This window comes from Lampris incognitus, chromosome 17 (genome assembly GCF_029633865.1).
Source record: "Lampris incognitus isolate fLamInc1 chromosome 17, fLamInc1.hap2, whole genome shotgun sequence".
Taxonomy (NCBI): domain Eukaryota; kingdom Metazoa; phylum Chordata; class Actinopteri; order Lampriformes; family Lampridae; genus Lampris; species Lampris incognitus.
Window position 1 is genome coordinate 14,270,022 of NC_079227.1, and position 20,209 is coordinate 14,290,230.

The window sequence follows — 20,209 nt, forward strand, 5'->3', positions numbered from 1 at the left end:
CTGTGCGATCGAGGATAACGGTATAAAATACAGCTGCACAGCCAGCTGCGGTTTGTTTCCCACAGTATAACAGACGCTAGGAGAGGTGAATTTGTCTTGCTGAGCACAATTTAACTCACGCAAATTGTTAGTGTAGATGCTAAACACAGATGAGTGTGTATTTAAAATCGATTAAAGTAAAATTAAAGACTTTTTGGGAGGACAGTACATGTTCTGTTCATGTTTTCAACAGCTGCCGTTACTAAAGTGACTGTTTAGATCCCACACTTCCTTCCCGAAACTTCCATCTCCTCATATGGTGGCATCCCACAGTACTGTTCCCCCCTGCTAGCTCCCCCGACTGGCCTCATCTGTCATTAATCCTCTCACCAGGCGTTTTCCCCATACAGACTATTATTAGTCACAGGAACTGTCATCCACACAACATGCCTAATGGTAGAAGCAATAACAACCGAATAGAGCAAATATTTGCAATTTACGTCCTATTGGCCGTATTCCCGTTTCTTTTCCCTCTGTTTGGCACCAAACAATTTTGACTTCTTGAATGTGAGATTGCTGGGTAATAAGTCATTAATCGTTAATGATTTTATCGTTTCTAATGATATGGACTTTTTTATGATAACCGAGACATGGCTGTCCCCAGGGAGCACAGTTCCCCTGATTGAGGGTAGGCCCCCTGATTTTGTGTATTTTCATATTCCCAGGCCCTCTGGAACAAGAGGTGGTCGAGCTATTTTTTTATAAGTTAGGTGTCGTCCTGTTACTTTTGGTTATTTTATCTCCTGTGAGGTTTTTAAGTTTCTTAATCACTGGCCCTCTCCCTTAATTCTGCATCTTAATTTATAGGCCCCCTAATTCAGTTAGTTTTATTTCTATCTATTGTCATGCCTAAATATGACAGGGTGCTTATTCTTGGTGATTTTAATATTCGGGTATGTTGTCCTTCCCGTTCCCTCACCTCACATATTTGGGTCTTATAGACTCTTAACCTCATTCAAGCTGTTAAAAGGGCCACACATTCCAAAGGTCACATCTTAGACCTTGTACTCTCATCTGGTTTCTCTCTCGAGTGTGCTGATCTGGTGGATATGCCTGTATCTGACCATAAAGCTGTCATTTTCAAAGTCCCACTACAGCTCTGTATTTCTAGTCCCTATCCTAAAACACGCTCTCGCATTCTCAGTGCCGGTTCTGCAGTTAAATTATTTGATGCTTTTAATTCGCTGTCCTTTAATCAGAATCAGAATTTGAATCATGTTTATTGGCCATGTAGGTTTGCGCTACATGGAATTTGACTTCGTTTTTTTGGCTCTTTCAGTGTACTTAACATAGAATAACAACACTACAACACAACAATATTCAGATATATATACAAGGGTTGACTGATACAGGCGAAATAAGAGGCGATAAGGTGCAATGGTGCAGAGAATATAAATCAGAAATGCTGAAACAGATGTTAGCAGGTTACTTACATACATGCCTGAGGTAGATGGACATGACATAGCATACCAGTATACGTACAATGTACAGTACAGTATATACAAAATGTTTGGATTTATTTGATATGTTAAGCGTTCGTTTGGACGGCGCAGTTGTTGCAGTCGCCTCACAGCAAGAAGGTCCTGGGTTCGAGCCCCGGGGTAGTCCAACCTTGGGGGTCGTCTCGGGTCGTCCTCTGTGTGGAGTTTGCGTGTTCTCCCCGTGTCTGCGTGGGTTTCCTCAGGGTGTTCCGGTTTCCTCCCACAGTCTAAAGTCATGTAGGTCAGGTGAATCGGCCATACTAAGTTGTCCCTAGGTGTGTGTGTGTGTGTGTGTGTGTGTGTGTGTGTGTGTTAGGCCTGTCAGATAGCATTTGAAATTCGAATGTACATTCGAATTATGGTAATAATATTCGAATTTGAATATGAAAATATGAAATTCGATTTTTTGTAATATATTTTTTTAATATATTTTTCCCCCTTATTAATATTATTATTAATGCACACACGTTTAAATGGAAATAAATGATGGTTTCGTGAAACGTATTTTATGAAAATAAGCATAGCCTACATCCGTAGTAAAACCGGAAATTAAAAAGCTCTCGTCAGTTCCCACGCCGAGCGGGCGGGCTCATAGAACACAGGAAATGGCGGAATCCGAGAAGAACGTTGGCTGTGACCCAAGCGCTAGCACTAGCACTAGCACATCTCCTGCGAGAGTCATTCATACTCCACAACATCTGAGAAGTTACGTATGGAAATTCTTTGGGTTTTGGGCTGTTAATGGGAAAATGGAAGAGAGAATATATCCACACCTCGGGAAGATGGCTCAGAGATACCTCGCCGTGCCAGGGACATCCGTGCGCTCTGAGCGTGTCTTTTCTGATGCGGGAAACATAGTCACCAAAAAAAGGAGCGCTCTCGAGTCTGAACACGTGGACGCTTTGGTTTTTCTCGCAAACCACTATTAGCACAACTTCTTATACTACTACAGTGAGTAGGACTCTTGATTTTATTTTTTTAAGCCCCGTGGGTCATGGATAATTTACTATGCCTATGTTACTTACGGTAAATTCGTTAACACCATCTGGCCTTTTCCTAGTCAGATTTATTTTACTTGTATGTTACTTAGAGTAGGCCCTAGTTAACATCATCTGGCCTTTTCCTAGTCAGATTTATTTTATGTTTAGGGGTGCTCAACAACAGTTTTTGGACTAATATGTGCGGACAATGTGCTGGAGTTGTATGTTGTCATAAATATGCTGTTAATAAAAACACGGGCTACAATAGACTTACTCTCTCTGTATTGATTTTTGGGGGTGATATGCAAATTCAAGGTATTCGAATGCCATTCGAACCTCAGTGTGTAATATTCGTTATTCGTTCGAGGCCTATTTTTGGCATTCGTTCACAGCTTTAGTGTGTGTGTGTGTGTGTGTGTGTGTGTGTGTGTGTGTGTGTGTGTGTGTGTGTGTGTGTGAGCTCTATGGTGGCCTAGGGGCCTGTCCAGGGTATCTCCCCGCCTGTTGCCCAATGACTGCTGGGATAGGCTCCAGCGACCCTGAGAGCAGGATAAGCGGTTCTGATAATGGGTGGATGGAAGCGTTCATTTGAATGACAGCCCGCGGAAAGAAACTTTTTATACTGTAGCGCCTGCCAGAGTGTGATGAGTCTGCAGTGGTGTTGCCTGCCCGTTTCTTGAGTCTGGAAGTGTTTAAGTCCTGAATGGAGGGCAGGTTGGCACCAATGATTTTCTCTGCAGACCTCACTTTCCATTGTAGTCTGTCCCTGTCCTGTTTGGTGGCCAAACCAAACCAGACAGTGATGGATGTGCAGACGACAGACTGGATTACTGCGGTGTAGAACTGAATCAACAGTTTCTGAGGCAGGTTGAATTTCTTGAGCTGGCGGAGAAAGTACATCCTCTGCCGGGCCTTCTTGATGATTGTGTCTGTGTTGGATGCCCACCTTAGGTCCTGGGAGATTGTGGAACCCAGAAATCTGCATTTAGATGGTGACCCTCCAACTGCTGCGACGCATATGTGCCGCAGATGGAATGGGGCCCCACGAGACAAGTCACGGCCTTCTGGCAGTGGAGAGAGGCAGACAACGGGGCGACTGCTCCCTCAGCCGTGGCACGAGCCCAGCCCGACCGACCCAGTTGTCTGGTGGTGCTTCTGCAGCCATCAAAAACACAAGTCTAAACCACTGCACCAAAACTGTAAATGATGAAATAATATAACTAACCGTAAATTGAGAGAAATTCAAAAGGTTGGTAGAAAATGTAATGAAGGCACAAGGTTAGTGAGTAAACTCCCGTGAATGATGCGTCTCGATCAGCATATATTTGAAAATGAGCGCTGTTTCACAGACTCACAGTCAACGGCAGGGACTGGGGAAGCTGCGTCTCCCACCTCTGATTAGGGGGTATTATCATCTTTGTTAAAAAAATTTTTTTTTATTTCATCATGTAGATAAGTCCTAACCGGTCAACTCTACATCAGCATTGGCCTTGCAAGGTTCAGGGCTGATGCAAAACAGTAGATGGCGTGTTGAGCCATTTTCAACCCATGAAATACCAATTTTTAAAAATTTGGAAAGAAATGTCAACATTAACACCAACATTGATGTGTTTTGTCACCATACAGTCATGTCATTCAATTTACAGCTCAAAAAAAGTTTAAGGGTTTAGTACCTCTTCAAGCCTTAATATAAATTAAAGTGATGACTTATATGAAAAGTCACCCCCCCTCCCCCGCTCAGTTATCAAGGTGGGAGAAATTAGCTATAAAGACCAAAACCGTTTTTTGAACCAGGCTGTAAAATACATTTATTTCTGCTGTAAAGTTTGGGCATTTTAAGATGGGGGTGTCTATGAAGCCAGATTTTTTTTGCAACCATCAGTCTCCCCTGCTGGCCATTAGAAAGAATGCAACTTTAAGGAACTTCCTCATTGGCCTCACTTTTCAGACCCAGAGGTTGCCCCTTGACAACAACCAAAGTTATGTCCACCTACCAACATCTCCCCTAACTGCATATCTTTTTACTACTTTTTGTTAATCCCCGTGGGGTAATTCTTTCTCTGCATTTAACCCATCCTAGCTGTGTAGCTAGGAGCAGCAGTGGGCTGCCGTGCACCGCCCGGGAACCAACTCCAGTTGGTCTTGCCATGCCTCAGTCAGGGGCACAGAGAGGAGTATTAACCCTAACATGCATGTCATTTTGATGGTGGGGGAAACCGGAGCACCCGGAAAAACCCCACCGCAGACACAGGGAGAACATGCAAACTCCACACAGAGGACGACCTGGGATGACCCCCAAGGTTGGACAACCCTGGGGTTCGAACCCAGGACCTTCTTGCTGTGAAGCGACAGTGCTAAACACTGCGCTGCCGTGCCGCCTAGCATATCTGCAGTAGATGCAGTGCCACTGCTTTATTACTGCACAGTGCTAATACCAGAGATGAACGATTAGTCTACGACTATGTACAGTGTCGACTAGTGGTTTTGATAGTTGAATATTCTGTGAAACCTCTTGGTATTCATCATTTACAATAACCTGGATGTACTCTGATCCTGTCTGGGAAAAGGGTGACCTTATGAGCTGAAATTTGCGTATACTTTCTGGACCTCTGACATACCTATTCACCTAATCCTGTTTACTGTCGGGTCTTTCTTGTGTAATTTCACCAGACGTTTGCAATTTAGTTTGTGTGTGTGTGTGTGTGTGTGTGTGTGTGTGTGTGTGTGTGTGTGAGATTGAGATCAGATGCTTGGTTTACTAGTTACCATATATTTAGAGTTGCGTTCTTCTCCTCATAGCCTAGTATAAAATGTCGATGTGAACTCATATCAATAAGCGTGGTGTTTTCCTGTGGGCAGAGACAGATGGGGAAACCAGGCCTTGAATCCGGTGACTCTGTATTTAGTTTCGTTGAACTTAATTTTCAGTTGACTATGCAGTTTGCTTACTTTGAGACGTCATTCTCTGAACCTAAACACATTGCCTTGCAACTGCTGTTTGTGGTCTCCAGCTCTTTCTGTCAAACATGCTCATTTTTGTCATGTAAAATTGTACTCTCTCTCTCTTTCTCTCTCTCTCTCTCTCTCTCTCTCTCTCTCTCTCTCTCTCTCTCTCTCTCTTTTCCTCTCTGTTGTTTAAAATTCAATTCTCATTCTCTCTATGTATCTCTCATTCTGTATCTCTATCACTCATTCTCTCTATCTTTCTTTCTCTCTTTGTCTAACTCTCTTTCTCTGTCTCTCTCATTCTGTCTCATTCTCGCTCTCTCTCTCTATCTCTCTCATTCTCTCTCTGTCTCATTCTTGCTCTCTCTCTCGCTCTCTCTCATTCTCTCATTCTCGCTCTCTCTATCTCTCTCTCTCATGCTCTCTCTCTGTCTGTGTGTCTCTCTCCACTGATATGTGAATCGGTTCTAGGATAGAAAATGAAGTCTTTATTGGACAGGTTATTGTGAAGGAGTGGTTTTTGTTCATATTGTTTCATATTGTTAAAAAGATGTCAAGTCTGTTTTTGTTAATTTTTTCTTAAATAAAGGCTTGTTTTAAAATTAAAAAAAATCTCTTTGTCTCTCGCTCTCTCTATCTATCTATCTATCTATCTATCTATCTATCTGTCTATCTGTCTGTCTGTCTGTCTGTCTGTCTGTCTGTCTGTCTGTCTGTCTGTCTGTCTGTCTGTCTGTCTGTCTGTCTGTCTGTCCGTCCGTCCGTCTCATTCTATCGTTTCCATCCCCTTTCAGTTTTTCTGTCTCTGTGACCGTTGTAGACGTTGGTATAATGCTTTGCAAAGCCCACTTTTCTTTTATTAGTTTCACTTCATATTTCTCTTTGGCTCCCTCCATCTGTCTGTATTTCACTGTCTCTGGTTTTCTGTTTTATCCCTTCCTTTTCTCTCTCTCTCTGTCTTCTTTTTCTGTCTCTCCTTATCTCTCTCCCTCAGAAACTAAAGTGGGTCAGTTGCAGTGGCATGTTTCGTCAGCCTTCGTATTCCCACCATCGCCAGTCCTTTTGCTTTCTCAGCATCGTCTGTCTGCATCTCTCAAACCACTGCTTTTTTCTACCACTCTCTGTACGCCACACCTACTACCACTCTTTTCTTTCGTTCTCTGTTTCCTTCACTTTTGCCCGTCTTGTTTTTTCACCTTCTCAAACCTTGATGTCACATTTCTTAGACCCAGCTATGGTTTTTAATGGTTTTGTTCCATAACTGCAGTTCAGCAGCGTGGTCATGTGTGACTCTTAAGGGTAGGGATTTTTTATTTATTTATATTTTTTTGGGGGGGGGGGGGTCATATCTTGGCTTCTGTAAAAGGAATAAATGTGATGTGTCATGTGACTCGTGTTTTGAAACACATTTCCCTTTCTTCTTCACAAAGGAGGGAGCTGCTAGTCATCATTTCTAAAAGGAGACATCTCTTGTGATGCAAAACTTGGTTCAAGTTTTCGTTTTTTCTGTCTCCTCTCCTTATCCCGTCCCCCCACTCCCCCCGCCCCATGACCTCCCACCCCTGACACTTTTACCTGAAGGAGAGGGAGCCATTGAGAGTCATACCACTGAAGGAGGTTCACAAAGTCCAAGAGTGCAAGCAGAGGTTAGTTTGCGCTTCCTGTGTCGGCCTCCTGCCTGGTCTTCTCTTGTTACCTGCTGAATGTCCTGCCTGTTGTCTACTTCCTGTGGTATGCACACTGTTTTTGTGGTTTTTGCTGGCCTTGTGGACTCCTTCGATTTTGAGAAATCACACTTGTTTTGGTCAGTTTCAATAGCGGAAGGCTACGTTAGCCTACCCATGATCCTCAGCGTGTTTGAAAGTCTTGCTGAGTGTCATAAAAAAAATGGAAAATCTGTGTCCATGCACACAAATCAATAGATTAAATTTCGTGACTATTTCACGACCTGACTGGGCTGTGGCCAAAGGAGGAGATAAAGGTCACAGATGAACGGACACGGAAACTCCTGGGCGCGCTCTTTTATTGACACACCAGCCAGAACAGACCAGAACTGATAACACATAACGACTTTCCCCCTGAGGTTGTAACTTGCAACATCAGTCTAAGTCACGGTCCCAAGGTCAGTCAGTCAAAACTTTAAAGAAAAATATATATTCCATAACTTTTCCAGGGCCTGGAAATTGCATTTTAGATTTACATGACTTTTCCAGGTTTTTCATGACCGTACGAACCCTGTGTAAGGAATGTTTCTGTTAAGTTTTGTATACCTATACACACATTCTCTCTCTCAGTTATAAATACTGTACTGTGGAAGTTGGGAGAAAACAGATGAACAACTTCTGTCTTTGACTACACCCACGCGTGTGTCGTTTATTTCCTTATATTCCCCACCCCGCCCAACAACATGGCGCTGCGTAACCATGGCTACACCCTGAGCCCTTAAAGTGAGCACATCAACTTCATACAAACCAGCCATGGTGAATGATGTACATAAGTCCACTACAGTACCGTAGTTAGATGTATTATTATTACTGTATTATTTTATTTATGATGTTTTAGGTAAAATAAATACTGTATACTAAGACAAACATTTGACTAATTGACACTAGATGTGAACTGTACATAACTGTTCTGACTTGCAGACAATTTCGACATAAGAACAGACTCGTTTGTAATCTGGGGACTACCTGTATATAGACATAAATTCATTCATTTTGGTACTGCTATGGTGCTACAGACACTATTTTGTTTTTATTTGAATGATGTTTTGTTCATGTGTTATACTCAAGTCGTGTATTTGATAATTGATGTTGGTGCTACTGTGCTACGGATGTTCCAGATCTTTGTAATTCACTCATTTCGATATAATCGATAAAAGAAAGAAATGTGACATGTATGTTTTCTGGCAGTGACTTGATGATGAGGGACAACTTGTTTGAGGTGGTCACAAGCTCCAGGACGTTCTACATACAGGTATCATATACTTACAGCTGAAAAGTGCTGCGTCAGCCTACTAAAGCTGAACTGCTGAATTTTCCATGTTAACAAGCACTAGTTTGTTTACGCTCATAGTTTCACTCAATCAGACACAGCCATAGAAGGGTGTCCGGGTAGTGAAGCAGTCTATTCCGTTGCCTACCAACATGGGTATCGCTGGTTTCAATCCCCGTGTTGGTCGGGTGTCCCTACAGACACAATGGACCTATCACTAAGCCCCGCCCCCTTAGTTACTGTTGCTAACTCGGACAAGCTACCCGGGCTGACTAGAGAGTTACAATGGCAGCTATCGGTGTCAAAACTATAACCCAAGAGGCTACACATAACTTCTGGAGACAGAAGGACCTGATTTCATCTAGAAGCCATCAAAAAGGGCTTCAGTATGCGATGGAGGGATATGTACAAAATTTAAAACTAAATTTTGTACATATCCTTAAAACTTAGTATCATTGTTGCATGTACCCCATGCCCATCGTTTGACCATTTTTGTTCAACTTATATCCATAAAACATCACAAAAACCACAACTTCTGATGCAACTCTGATGCTACTTAATGGAGTCCTTAGCTCTAGATGTCCGAGTGAGCTCCCGCTTGCATTTGGTATACTGCCATTGGCTCATCTGCGTTTGAGGGGCGGGACTGAGCGATAGGTCCATTGGCCGTGTCTGTGGGTGGGAAGCCGGATGTGGGTATGTGTCCTGGTCTCTGCAGTAGCGCCTCCGCTGGTCGTTCGGGGCACCTGTTTGAGGGGGAGGGGTAACTGGGGGGAATAGCGTGCTCCTCCCACACGCTACGTCCCCCTGAAAAAAAACTCCTCACTGTCGGGTGAAAAGAAGCAGCTGTGGTGACTCCACATGTATGGGAGGAGGCATGTGGTAGTCTGCAGCCCTCCCCGGATCGGCAGAGGGGGTGGAGTAGCGACCGGGACAGCTCAAGAGAGTGGGGTAATTGGCCGCGTACAATTGGGGAGAAAAAGTGGGAAAAAACCCCAATATTAATTGTTTATGTCTGTCTCTATTATGCAATATTAATAGTTTATGTATCTCTATTTCTTTCTGTCTCCCTCTCCCTCTTCCTTTATCAGTCTGACAGTCCAGAGGACATGCACAGCTGGATCAAGGCCATCTCAGGGGCCATCGTGGCTCAGAGAGGCCCTGGACGCTCAGCTGCCACTGTAGGTCCCATTGCCCTGAATAGAACACAACACAGCGTGTATTTCCATCATGCTGTTAATGTCATGCTCTTTACCAATGCACAGGATCTGGTGTCATTGTCTTTTGTGCTATTTAGTGTAGGAAAGCGGGTGTCGGGTGAAAGTGACTGTTATCATTGTTGTTAAATACGCTCCCCCCGTGGTGGATGTTTTGTTCATTAACGCCTACAGCATTTTCATATGGATTGGCCATATATTCATTCAGCCAAATACAGTACCAGAACAAATCCCCTTTAGTGATACCCGCTCTCATCACTTACCACCATTACACTGAGCTCACAAAAACCTATATTTTAAACTACTATAGTGGTATTTTATTAATACTACTTAGTATTGTGAAAAATATATGTGTTGCCATTACGCATTTTTCATTTAATTTATAGTTTTCAGCGATAACTCAACCCATCTTGTCTATATATTTTTGACAAACATGTTGATGATGATAATTACTGCGGCTCTTTGCTCATATTAGGACTACTTCATTTGCCCCACTGCAGCCCCAGCACCACATACCACATACATGACACAGCACAAACCTCTGCCTGTATGTCTCTCTGTTGAATATCTCTTCCTCTTCTCTGCCTCTCTCAACCACTTTTTTTGTGAGCACCGTTCACCACTACACACAAATATACGTATATATGCACATGCACACACACACATCCACCCCCCCCCACTTTGCTCCTACCTGTCTCTGCCCACATATTCATCTTCTCTCCTCCTGTCTTTTCTCTCTCTGTCCCTCGCTCTCTCTCTCTCTCTCCCCACCCTCCCACTCCCTCCCATTCCCTCTCTCTCTCTCTCTCTCTCTCTCTCTCTCTCTCTCTCTCTCTCTCTCTCTCTCTCTCTCTTTCTCCATCCCCCCCTCCTCCCTCCCTGAAAAAAATTCAATTCCCTCTCTCTCTCTCTCTCTCTCTCTCTCTCTCTCTCTCTCTCTCTCTCTCTCTCTCTCTCTCTCTCTCTCTCTCTCTCTCTCTCTCTCCCTCTCACTTTCCTCCTATTTTCTCTCTTTTTGAAGAGTGGCTCCAAAATGAGAAATTCCCTGTTTGGTAATAAGTAACAACTTATAAAATACGTGGCAGCAGGGTCACAATGTTTTAAGAGACCATTTCTCCAGTGGAGGACCAGGATTAAAACAAATGTCTGAGCTGTCGTGCAGTAAAACACATCCACCGCTGGTCTGCAGCAGACACTGCTCTAACCTCCCTCACTGAAAAGAGAATATCTTCAAATACATCAATAAAAAAAAAACCCACAATAATGTTACAAATCAATGCATTTTGCAAGGACAATAGACAGCTAACTCCTTGGTTGTAAATAATTTCTTAGTTGACAAACTCATACAGACTGGATTCGCTATATTGTGGACACTGAATCATGAAACCTACATTTTTATTTTTGGTTACTTATTTGTTTCCAGAATTGCATTTTGGGATGCAACTCTTCTTTATCTTTTTTTTTTTCATAACTGAGCTATGCTGTGCGCTGTGTTGTTTTCAGATACGTCAGGCCAGAAGGCTGTCCAGCCCTTGTATACAGAGGTATACGGCAATCTGCAGTGGTGAATGCAGCACGTATGTGACCCTGCCCTTCCCAATCCCGTCCTAGCCTCATCAGCTCCCGACTAAGACAACAAACCCACCCTGCCTTTCCTAGCACCTGCAATTACATGCACACTATAGGAGTTCTTCGCCCCTGTTTGCGCTGGGCTACTCGTTTTTTTTTTTTTTTAGCGAGCAATGGAAACCGGATGTTTGTGGGAAGTGCTGGTTATTTAGGATTTCCTCCACCTGGTGGGCCTGATTAGCTCCAGCTGTTTCTATGAGCAAAGTGTGTTGCCCTTTTGCTCAAAGTTTACATTTTCTTTTTTACTTTTTGCACCTTGAATGCTCAAATCGTAGGCTGAAAAAAACATTTCCCTTCATTTTACTAAGAAAGCCGCACTGAGAGATGCAGCTAAAAAAATAGTAAAATACAATCGAAAGGAAAACACAACAAATAACAGTATTGATGATTGAAAAAATTGAAAAAAAATATGAAGGAATAATTGACCAGATTTGTAAGATTTGAATGACATGTATATTGCACTAATGACAAGCTGCTCAAAGTTTACACATCCCTTAAACATCATTGTTAGGGGCATCCGGGTAGCATAGCAGTCTATTCTGTTGTCTACCAACACAGGGATTGCCAGTTTGAATCCCCATGTTACCTCCGGATTGGTCGGGCGTCCCTTCAGACACAATTGGCTGTGTCTGCGGGTGGGAATCCAGATGTGGGTATGTGTCCTGGTCGCTGCACTAGTGCCTCCTCTGGTTGGTCACGGCACCTGTTCGGGGGCGGAGGGGGAACTGGGGGAAATAGCGTGATCCTCCCACACGCTATGCCCCCTTGGCGAAACTCCTCGCTGTCAGGTGAAAAGAAGTGGCTGGCGACTCCACATGTATCGGAGGAGGCATGTGGTAGTCTGCAGCCCTCCCTGGATCGGCAGAGGGGGCGGAGCAGTGACCGGGATGGCTCGGAAGAGTGGAGGTAATTGGCCAAGTACAATTTGCGAGAAAAAGGGGGGGGGGAATCATTGTTTTACAAATCTTTACATGTTGAATAACTATCTGAAACAGATACTCAGCGAATATCATCCCATTCTTTTTACCTTTTAATGTCTACCCTTGTATCCCAGCTGGTAACATCTTACTGGGTCTAAACCTGGAACCCTGAAGTGTGCATCCCTTTATGAAGTTGCTGCTAACTGTATGGTTTGCGTAGTTACTACTCTCCCCACCTCGCCCTAATGCTGCAGAACAAACCTTTTAAAATCCTCGCCACATCCTTTTCAAAACACGGCCTCGGCGCAAATAGGGAGTCTGCAGATTCAGGTGAGCTGTATTTGACGTTCTTCTCAAATACAGCTCACCATGTGCTTGGAATGCCAGATGCAGGTATTGCATATTTGGATCTCTACATTTAGTTTCATTATGCCGGACAACATGCTCAAAAGAACACAGGCAAGATTTGAAAGGGTTTTGAAATACCATTTGACTTTTGACATGGATCCAGGTTTTCAACCCATGCTTCAAAGTGGAGCCTCTCAGTACTTTCGACACCCATTTAATGCCCCGAGTATGGATCACGAGCTAATATCATCCGCCTCCATTTTAACTAGTCCCACCTGATTGTCATCACCTTGTTAATCTACTGTTGATTAAACCAGACTAACACTAACCACCCCTTATGACATTGCAGCCCAGAGGCAATATGGAGTATTCAGTGACATCATACCCCTGTCATCATTCTGTTCATTTTTTTTTTCATTCTTAATGATTTGCCACAGTTGTTTTTGTTGACATAGGATGTATGATCAGAGGCATGGGAATCAGCAGAGTTATTGCTGGACTATAGGACTTTCCAGTTACATATGTCCACATCAATGTTCATGTGGACATGTACATGCACACACTTACACACCCACCAAAACACCCCGTTTCTGCCTCTCTTTCTGCTCTTTATCTCTTCCAGCCCAGGATCAAGACTTGTAATATCATGCATATTATATTCTACATGTGTTACATTGCAAATCATTTACCCACTCAACCACACCCTCCCTCTCTCTCGCTCTCTCTCTTGCTCTCTCTCTCTCTCGCTCTTTCTCTTACACAGTTTTCATAAATCATCAAGATACGACCTGCATATTTTGTTGCATTGTGACTGCTTATTATCACAACATGACCTCATAATAGCCAAACTTTTCCTCTTTCCTTGGCTTAGCTCCTTTCATGATATATGTGTGGCCTGCAGTGTTATTTCAATAATGCTAACAGTTTCACCACCCCTAACTCTTGGCAGGTAGTTGTGAGCTTTGTCTTTCATTTGCTAACCTGCTGGCATCTCTCTCTTCTCTTTTTTCCTCTGTGCGTTTGTGTGCAATTGTGTGTGTGTGTGTGTGTGTGTGTGTGTGCACACATCCATTTGTTTGTCTGTTTTACAGAAAGTAAGGTGTGACAGTGACATACTAACTTTCCCCAAATGAGCCCCGCTGCCTACTTCCTGTCCCTTCCACTGCTGCTCATCGCCCAATCACACGTCCCACTGTCTCGTCGCTTCCTTCGCTGCCACTGCTCTGCTCTCACTCCTTGGCAACAGCAACACCACGCTAGATAGTATGTGTTCCTCATCACAGCATGGACCCTTGTATAACTCCCATAATTCACAGGCAACATAGCTATCACACAAGTGCTGTTTTGCACTTATGCCAGGATTATAATGGGTATGAAAGAGTATCAGTACATTGCTGTACCTGCGCGGGGCCTACTGTGGGTATGGCACACTATCAGTACCTGCACAGGGAAAGCTGTCCATAGATTATGCTCTGTATGGGAGACCTTTTTTGAACTTTACTGCCAAAAAAGACAATAATACCAAATATTTCCTTGAAATTGGGCCTCATCTGACACACATGGAAAGAAAGTAAATATATAAAAAAAATGCAAAAATATTACTAAATCTGTAAATAAAAAATAAAATAAAATCTAAAATACAATCTAAGAGAGTTGTATAAGATCAAAAGGATACATTAGACTAAAAAGAACTAAAACATGATATACATATAAAATAGCAATGCAGAGAAAATAAGAGATACAACTAGCAAATCAACCTATATAGCAATATACCGTATTTCCTAGACTATAAATCGCGTTTTTTTTTTATTTAACTCGTCTGGCTGGTCCTGCGATCGATATTCCAAAGCGATATATACAATATAATTTTGTCAGACGAATATACTGCATTTCAACTAAGGCCACTAGATGGCACTGTTTAATCTTGTGACTCAATACTGTACCACTCATAGAAAATCAATGAGAGTAGAGCGGACATTAAACCGTTTGCCGTGGTCATTGAGTAGTTCAGAAGAAATGGCGGTTGTTGTTGTTATGGTGGCAACACATGTCAGAGGGGCTGTAAACGCTCATACTACTCCACTGCTCGTTTGATCGATACTGCAAAACCTCACCTTAGTGAGTCCGCGACTTAAAAAAATTAAAAAAGGAGTCCACGACTTGCTGCCAGTCGGTTTATACAGAAGTTAGCCTGCTCCAACGCTCACAGCTCTTTTGCAATGGCTTCTGTTCAAATAAAAATGGCCGCCGCTCTGACCATCCTGCTATGTATGTTGAGTTGAATGGGAATGTCTGTTCTACTCATTCCGTTTCTATGGTACCGCCATATAAATGTGACTTATACACCGAAATTGCCTATATGTTTTTTTCCAAACAACAACGCGTTTTTGTTTTGTTTTGTTTTGTTTTTTTTGCTGTGTGCGACTTATAGCTATGCGGGAAGTAAGGTATGTTACTGGTTGTGCATGGGAGGTAGTACTGTACCATACTTTAAAACAAAAACTCGTTCCTTGTAATACCACTTTGCCTCTTTAACTGGTTCAAATGTATTCATACAACTAAAACCACAACGATGTGGTGCCTTAGTTCATGATATTAGCCTGCCAGCTGTTGGGTGAACGTTAACATTTAGGCTAGTGCTACACAAAGTTTGCAACTGATCTTAGCTAGCGAGCTAGTGCCCTTGTCCAAGGTGCCTCTCCATTGTGACTGTTGGCTAACTTGTATGTGAAATATTTCCTGATTACTAACATAACTTATAACTAACAAGAACTTGAGCATATTAGCCCCTGTGTCTACTGTGCTAGCAGTGCTAAAATGACACAAGTGCTGACCATGGCTTTTGCTGTTGGCAAACCAATCGCTAAAACGTTGAAGCATGGTACTCCTCAAGTAAAACCTAACATTTTTTACTTCTTCTATACACGTTAAACACATTCTAAGCTGTCAGCTAACATAAACACTGCTTCCAAAACGTTTAGCCAGAACTTTGAGGAGGGATTTCTGCTCTACACGCAAACCTTTTTCTTTTTTTTTTGTATTAAAACTTCTTCTCTGTCTACTTTCCTTTCTATCCTTGTCTCTGTCCCAGCCATTTAGGTCCAATATGTACAATTTTCTCCTTTTCTTCTTGTAACAGAGAGGACGTCATATGAAAATGCATACTGGTAATATCAAAAGCTGTTGAACTTGTCCTCACCACCGAACGTAATTGTTCACTTTACCAGCTATTCCATCTCTTCATTGTCATTCACCAAAGTTCCAATGGGGAACAGAAGGGAGAAGTGCACGCCCATTTTCTCTCCTCTGGATGTGTGCCTTTTTTGTGTCACATGTGAGCGAGGACATTTAACTGCCAGGTGCTGGCTTGTAGTTTGGTGTGACATCCTCTCAAACACACAGAGGTCAAGTTTAAAAATTATACAATCTGATGGACTGTTTTCTTTTTTACCTTCCTATCATCCTTCTATTTCCATTCACTCTTCTTATTTATCATACACCTGATTCCACATCTTTGCTCATTGTCCACCCATTGAGCAACCATTCAATCAATCCATCCATCCTCCAATCCACCCATGTTACCACCATTCTCTTCATCCATCCATCCGTCCATCCCTAATTTAAAACCATCTCCCTTTTCCTTTCCCCATCTCCCTTTCTCCTCCAATTGCTCTTTCTGTCACTCTCTCATACTCTCATCCTTCGTTCTTTTCCACTCAACCTGCCTCCTTCCCGCTCTCTCGCTCCCCTTTTTCTTTCTATCCCTCCTATCCCTCTCTCGACCCCATTTTTTTTCTCCCCAGGAACGCAGTGAACACTCCTCATCCCCCATATCCTCCTCCACCTTCTACTACTCCCTCGACCAAGAACTGCACATCCCACAATGCCCCACTGCCTCAGCGAGCACTCAGCCTGACGTTGGACACGCGCCACCAGGACGACTTCCTGGGTCTGCTGCCGTGGAGACTGAGTGGCGTTCACTCCAGCACGGCGATGGTGATGATGCCCATTCCTCCCGCGCGGTCCCGCCTGTCGCTGCAAGAGACGGTCCGGTCTTCAAAGTAACGGGGCGCGACGAGGACGGGTCACCGTGGAAGCGGCGCAGCGAGGTTGGGATGGAGTTCGGTGATGGGGAGGAGCCTAGGTTTCCTAAAACAGAGGATCCAGACATTCAGATAAGCCTGTTATGACGATGATAATGATAATGATAGCGTTGGTGATGATGACACATTTTTACACATACCCCATGCTGAAAGACTGTGTTGCCCTTTGTGTGCTGGGAAAAATTCCTGTGACTGACATAAAACATAACAACCCCCCCCCACACACACACACACACATACAAATGAACCTCTTGCTGGTCAAACTATCCTGCTGCAAAACAATCTTAACAAATGCCCACACACACATACCACCACCATCAACCCCCCCCCCTTATCCCATCTCTTAAGAACTTAATGATTGGCACTGTGTGTGTGTGTGTGTGTGGTGTGTGTGTGTGAGGGTGGCCCACATCCTTACGCTTAACCTCTGGTATGTTACAAGTCCGAGATGAATTCTGCTTTTGTTATTTCTTTGTTTTTCTCTTTTTCTGTGTTTCGAGGTGTCACTTTATTCCCTAGTATTGTTAACGTTATATCGCTGCTGACAAAAAGAACCCCAACAATAACATACACTGACTATGAAAATTTTGTTTTTCTTGAGTGAAGAACAGAATGCTTATTTTCATACTGTCGCACACATTTGTGAAACTCACTTTATATATACACAGTCGTGTAAATTAGCAGTTCATCTAAGAAATTGTAAGAAACACCAAAACTGACATTTTTTTTCTCCTTCCATGCAACAGGCATGACTTAAGCCAAACCGATGAAGGCTCTGATACACTGGAAGTGTCTGACTGGCACTCTAAGAGACTGACACACCGAGAAACTGACTAATCCAGCTTCTCAGTTTCTTTTATATGACAATCCTTCTTGATACTGTAAATTTTTAAACCTGCGTGTCCACTAGGAACCCCCCCCCCCCGTGACCTTCATTTACAAGGATCTCCCTTCCTGCTGTAACATTTGCGAGAACATATTTCGGGTGCTCATGGCACTAACTCTCTAAGTTAAAACTGTTTTAAAAAAGAGTGCCATGCTTCAAATGGACTTTTCAGTAGTTGGACAAGAAGTCCGGACCAGCACCTTACAAGCATCTGTTGGGCACTGCTGGCTGTGAAAAGGGGTGCCCGGTGGAAACCAAGACGTATGAGTAGAAACTCTTGTTGTGACATATAAAATCAGTATGAGAAGACATTGCAACTCAGCTGTTCCAAGCTTAAGACTGTACTGTGTTTTTTTGTCTTTATTGTGATCACAAACAAACTCACCTCCTGCATATTGATGTTATATTTGTGTTATAGATACATTTGCTTTTATGTTCACTGTTTTGCATCCTGTATCGCGTTAAAAAAAGTGGAGAGATATGAAAACCAAATTCGGTGAACACACTGTTGCTTAATATATTTGTAAAGGCTCATCTCTTCAGAGAAATTGTTCTTTGTTTTTTGGTTGTTGTTTTTTTTTTTTGTGGATTTTTCCCCTTTTTTCTCCAAATTGTACTTGGCCAATTACGCCACCTTTCTGAGCCGTCCCGGTCGCTGCTGCACCCCCTCTGCCGATCCAGGGAGGGCTGCAGACTATCACATGCCTTCTCTGATACATGTGGAGTCGCCAGCCGCTTCTTTTCACCTCACAGTGAGGAGTTTCACCTGGAGGATGTAGCACGTGGGAGAATCACACTATCCCCCCCCCCCCGAGCAGGCGCCGTGACTGACCAGAGGAGGTGCTAGTGCAGCGACGTGGACACATACCCACATCTGGCTTCCCACTCGCAGACACGGCCAATTGTGTCTGTAGGGATGCCTGACCAAGCCGGAGGTAACACGAGGATTTGAACCGGAGAGTCCCGTGTTCGTAGGCAACGGAATAGACTGCCACGCCACCCGGACGCCCCCAGAGAAATGTTTCTTAAACTCAGCAGAGTCCAAATTCTCAGGAGTCTGGGGGGCTAAGCAACCCTGAATGAGCTTTGGGACCCCTTAAAAGAAGCAAACATTTCCCTAACTGGGACTCTAAAATTTGAATCGAAGCATATATTGGCATTTGAGTTTTTCATTTTTGCATTGGAGAGGATTTCTAGTGGCAGAAAGAGCCCCACTTCGAATGAGATGGGCTTAAGACCCAAAAAACGGGTCACTGCCAGGGCAGGTCACAAACCCCCCCTCTTTTTTTTTTTGTCAATCACCGGCTACTGCAGCAGATAAAGCCCAAAATTCACCAGGCAATTTCACATCCAGTATCCTTCACTACTGCAGCAGCAAGCTAGTTTTCAAAAAACCCTAGACTCTCCAAATGATGGTTGGGTGCTCTCCAAAATCGCCAGTGGATAAAACAAACTTAACAACCACAGTTTAAATGCACCAGCATCAAGTTGGTGGCTTGATGCCACTTTGCTCCCTGACCTATCACCAGTCCCCACATGACAAGAGTACCGATGATATTCGATGAGCCTTTGTCTCTGGACAGCACTGAATTTATCCTGTTTTAGGTTTTCAGCTAAAAAACCTAAAGGACTTGTTTTACAGAACTCTTAATGCCATTTTATATGCTGGTTGTGGTGGGATGTTTTCTTTCCTGTGTTTGTGGTCTTGTGTAAGTGATGAGTCCGTTATTAACAGTATAAAGTGCTTTTAAGGAAAAACAAATCTAAGTTGCTTACTGACTTTTTTTAAACACGTGCATTTGCATGCGCACAGCCTCTTTCTATCTGCAGTAACAATCAAATCTCTCTATCGTTATCTGTGTAAAGTTTCTCTCCTCCACCCCGTTATGTCCCTCTGAAACATAAGCTGGGTTAAGTGCCTGCATTGTTCTTTTAAAAAAAAAAGTTGATAGGAGATGAGCCGTTTTGACCCTTTTTAGGTGTGTACTTGATGTTGTTCAAAAGTCATGCACATTATTTATTAAGCAGAGTTTGAGAATAAAAACTGGATTGGATCAGCTGTCCTGTTTGCCTGCTTTCAGCTCTGTTCAGAAGAAAGAGTCTTCCCTGCTTGAATAGCATCAGTATTAATTCATTCCTTCACCGTATATACTTGCTTAATCCACTCCAGGGTTATTGGAGCCTGTCCCAGCAGGCAGAATGCAGGGAGACACCCTCGACACGTGCAGGCGGGCCCATCGCTTGCTCACCATTCATACCTATGGGTAGTTTGGCATTTTTAATTAACCGACCGACCTTGCATGTCTTTGAACTGTGACGGGTTTAGAGGAAACTGCCATAAACAAAAAAAAAAAAAACTACACAGGTTGGATCTGCTGCTCATGAAGCCACCTAGCATACTAAAGATAACTAGGATAACGTGATACATCTTTGTGAGGGAATTCTCTGCACACTACTTCTTCAGGGAGGTCAAGGGGTTAACTACAGAAACAATGGACCCTCTTGTGATCCGGCGGCTTGCTAAAGGACACCAGTGCAATTTGAACACCGTGGCATTGTGCGCCATCAAAGCTCTGTCAGAGCTAACTTAACACATTTAATTACTCACACGTCATCATAACAGCGGTGTGATGAAGGTGAACATATGAGCAGAACAGGTGCCTTGT

General features: G+C 43.3%; 1 protein-coding gene across 4 annotated transcripts in view; it reads left to right on the forward strand.

The window, feature by feature from the left end:
- Positions 1–19,596, forward strand: part of plekha1b (pleckstrin homology domain containing, family A (phosphoinositide binding specific) member 1b) — an 85,615-nt gene extending 66,019 nt beyond the window's left edge. For 2 of the 4 annotated variants that reach the window (XM_056296941.1, XM_056296940.1), the window contains exons 9-13: positions 7,028–7,092; positions 8,359–8,422; positions 9,532–9,621; positions 11,161–11,234; positions 16,358–19,596. In XM_056296941.1, the coding sequence (XP_056152916.1) occupies positions 7,028–7,092; positions 8,359–8,422; positions 9,532–9,621; positions 11,161–11,234; positions 16,358–16,619 (555 nt within the window). In that variant the 3' untranslated portion in view covers positions 16,620–19,596. Of the gene's footprint in view, positions 1–7,027; positions 7,093–7,740; positions 7,880–8,358; positions 8,423–9,531; positions 9,622–11,160; positions 11,235–16,357 lie in introns of those variants that run through there. The other 2 variants (XM_056296942.1, XM_056296943.1) reach the window with 2 other exon arrangements.
- The last annotated feature ends 613 nt before the right edge of the window (positions 19,597–20,209 follow it).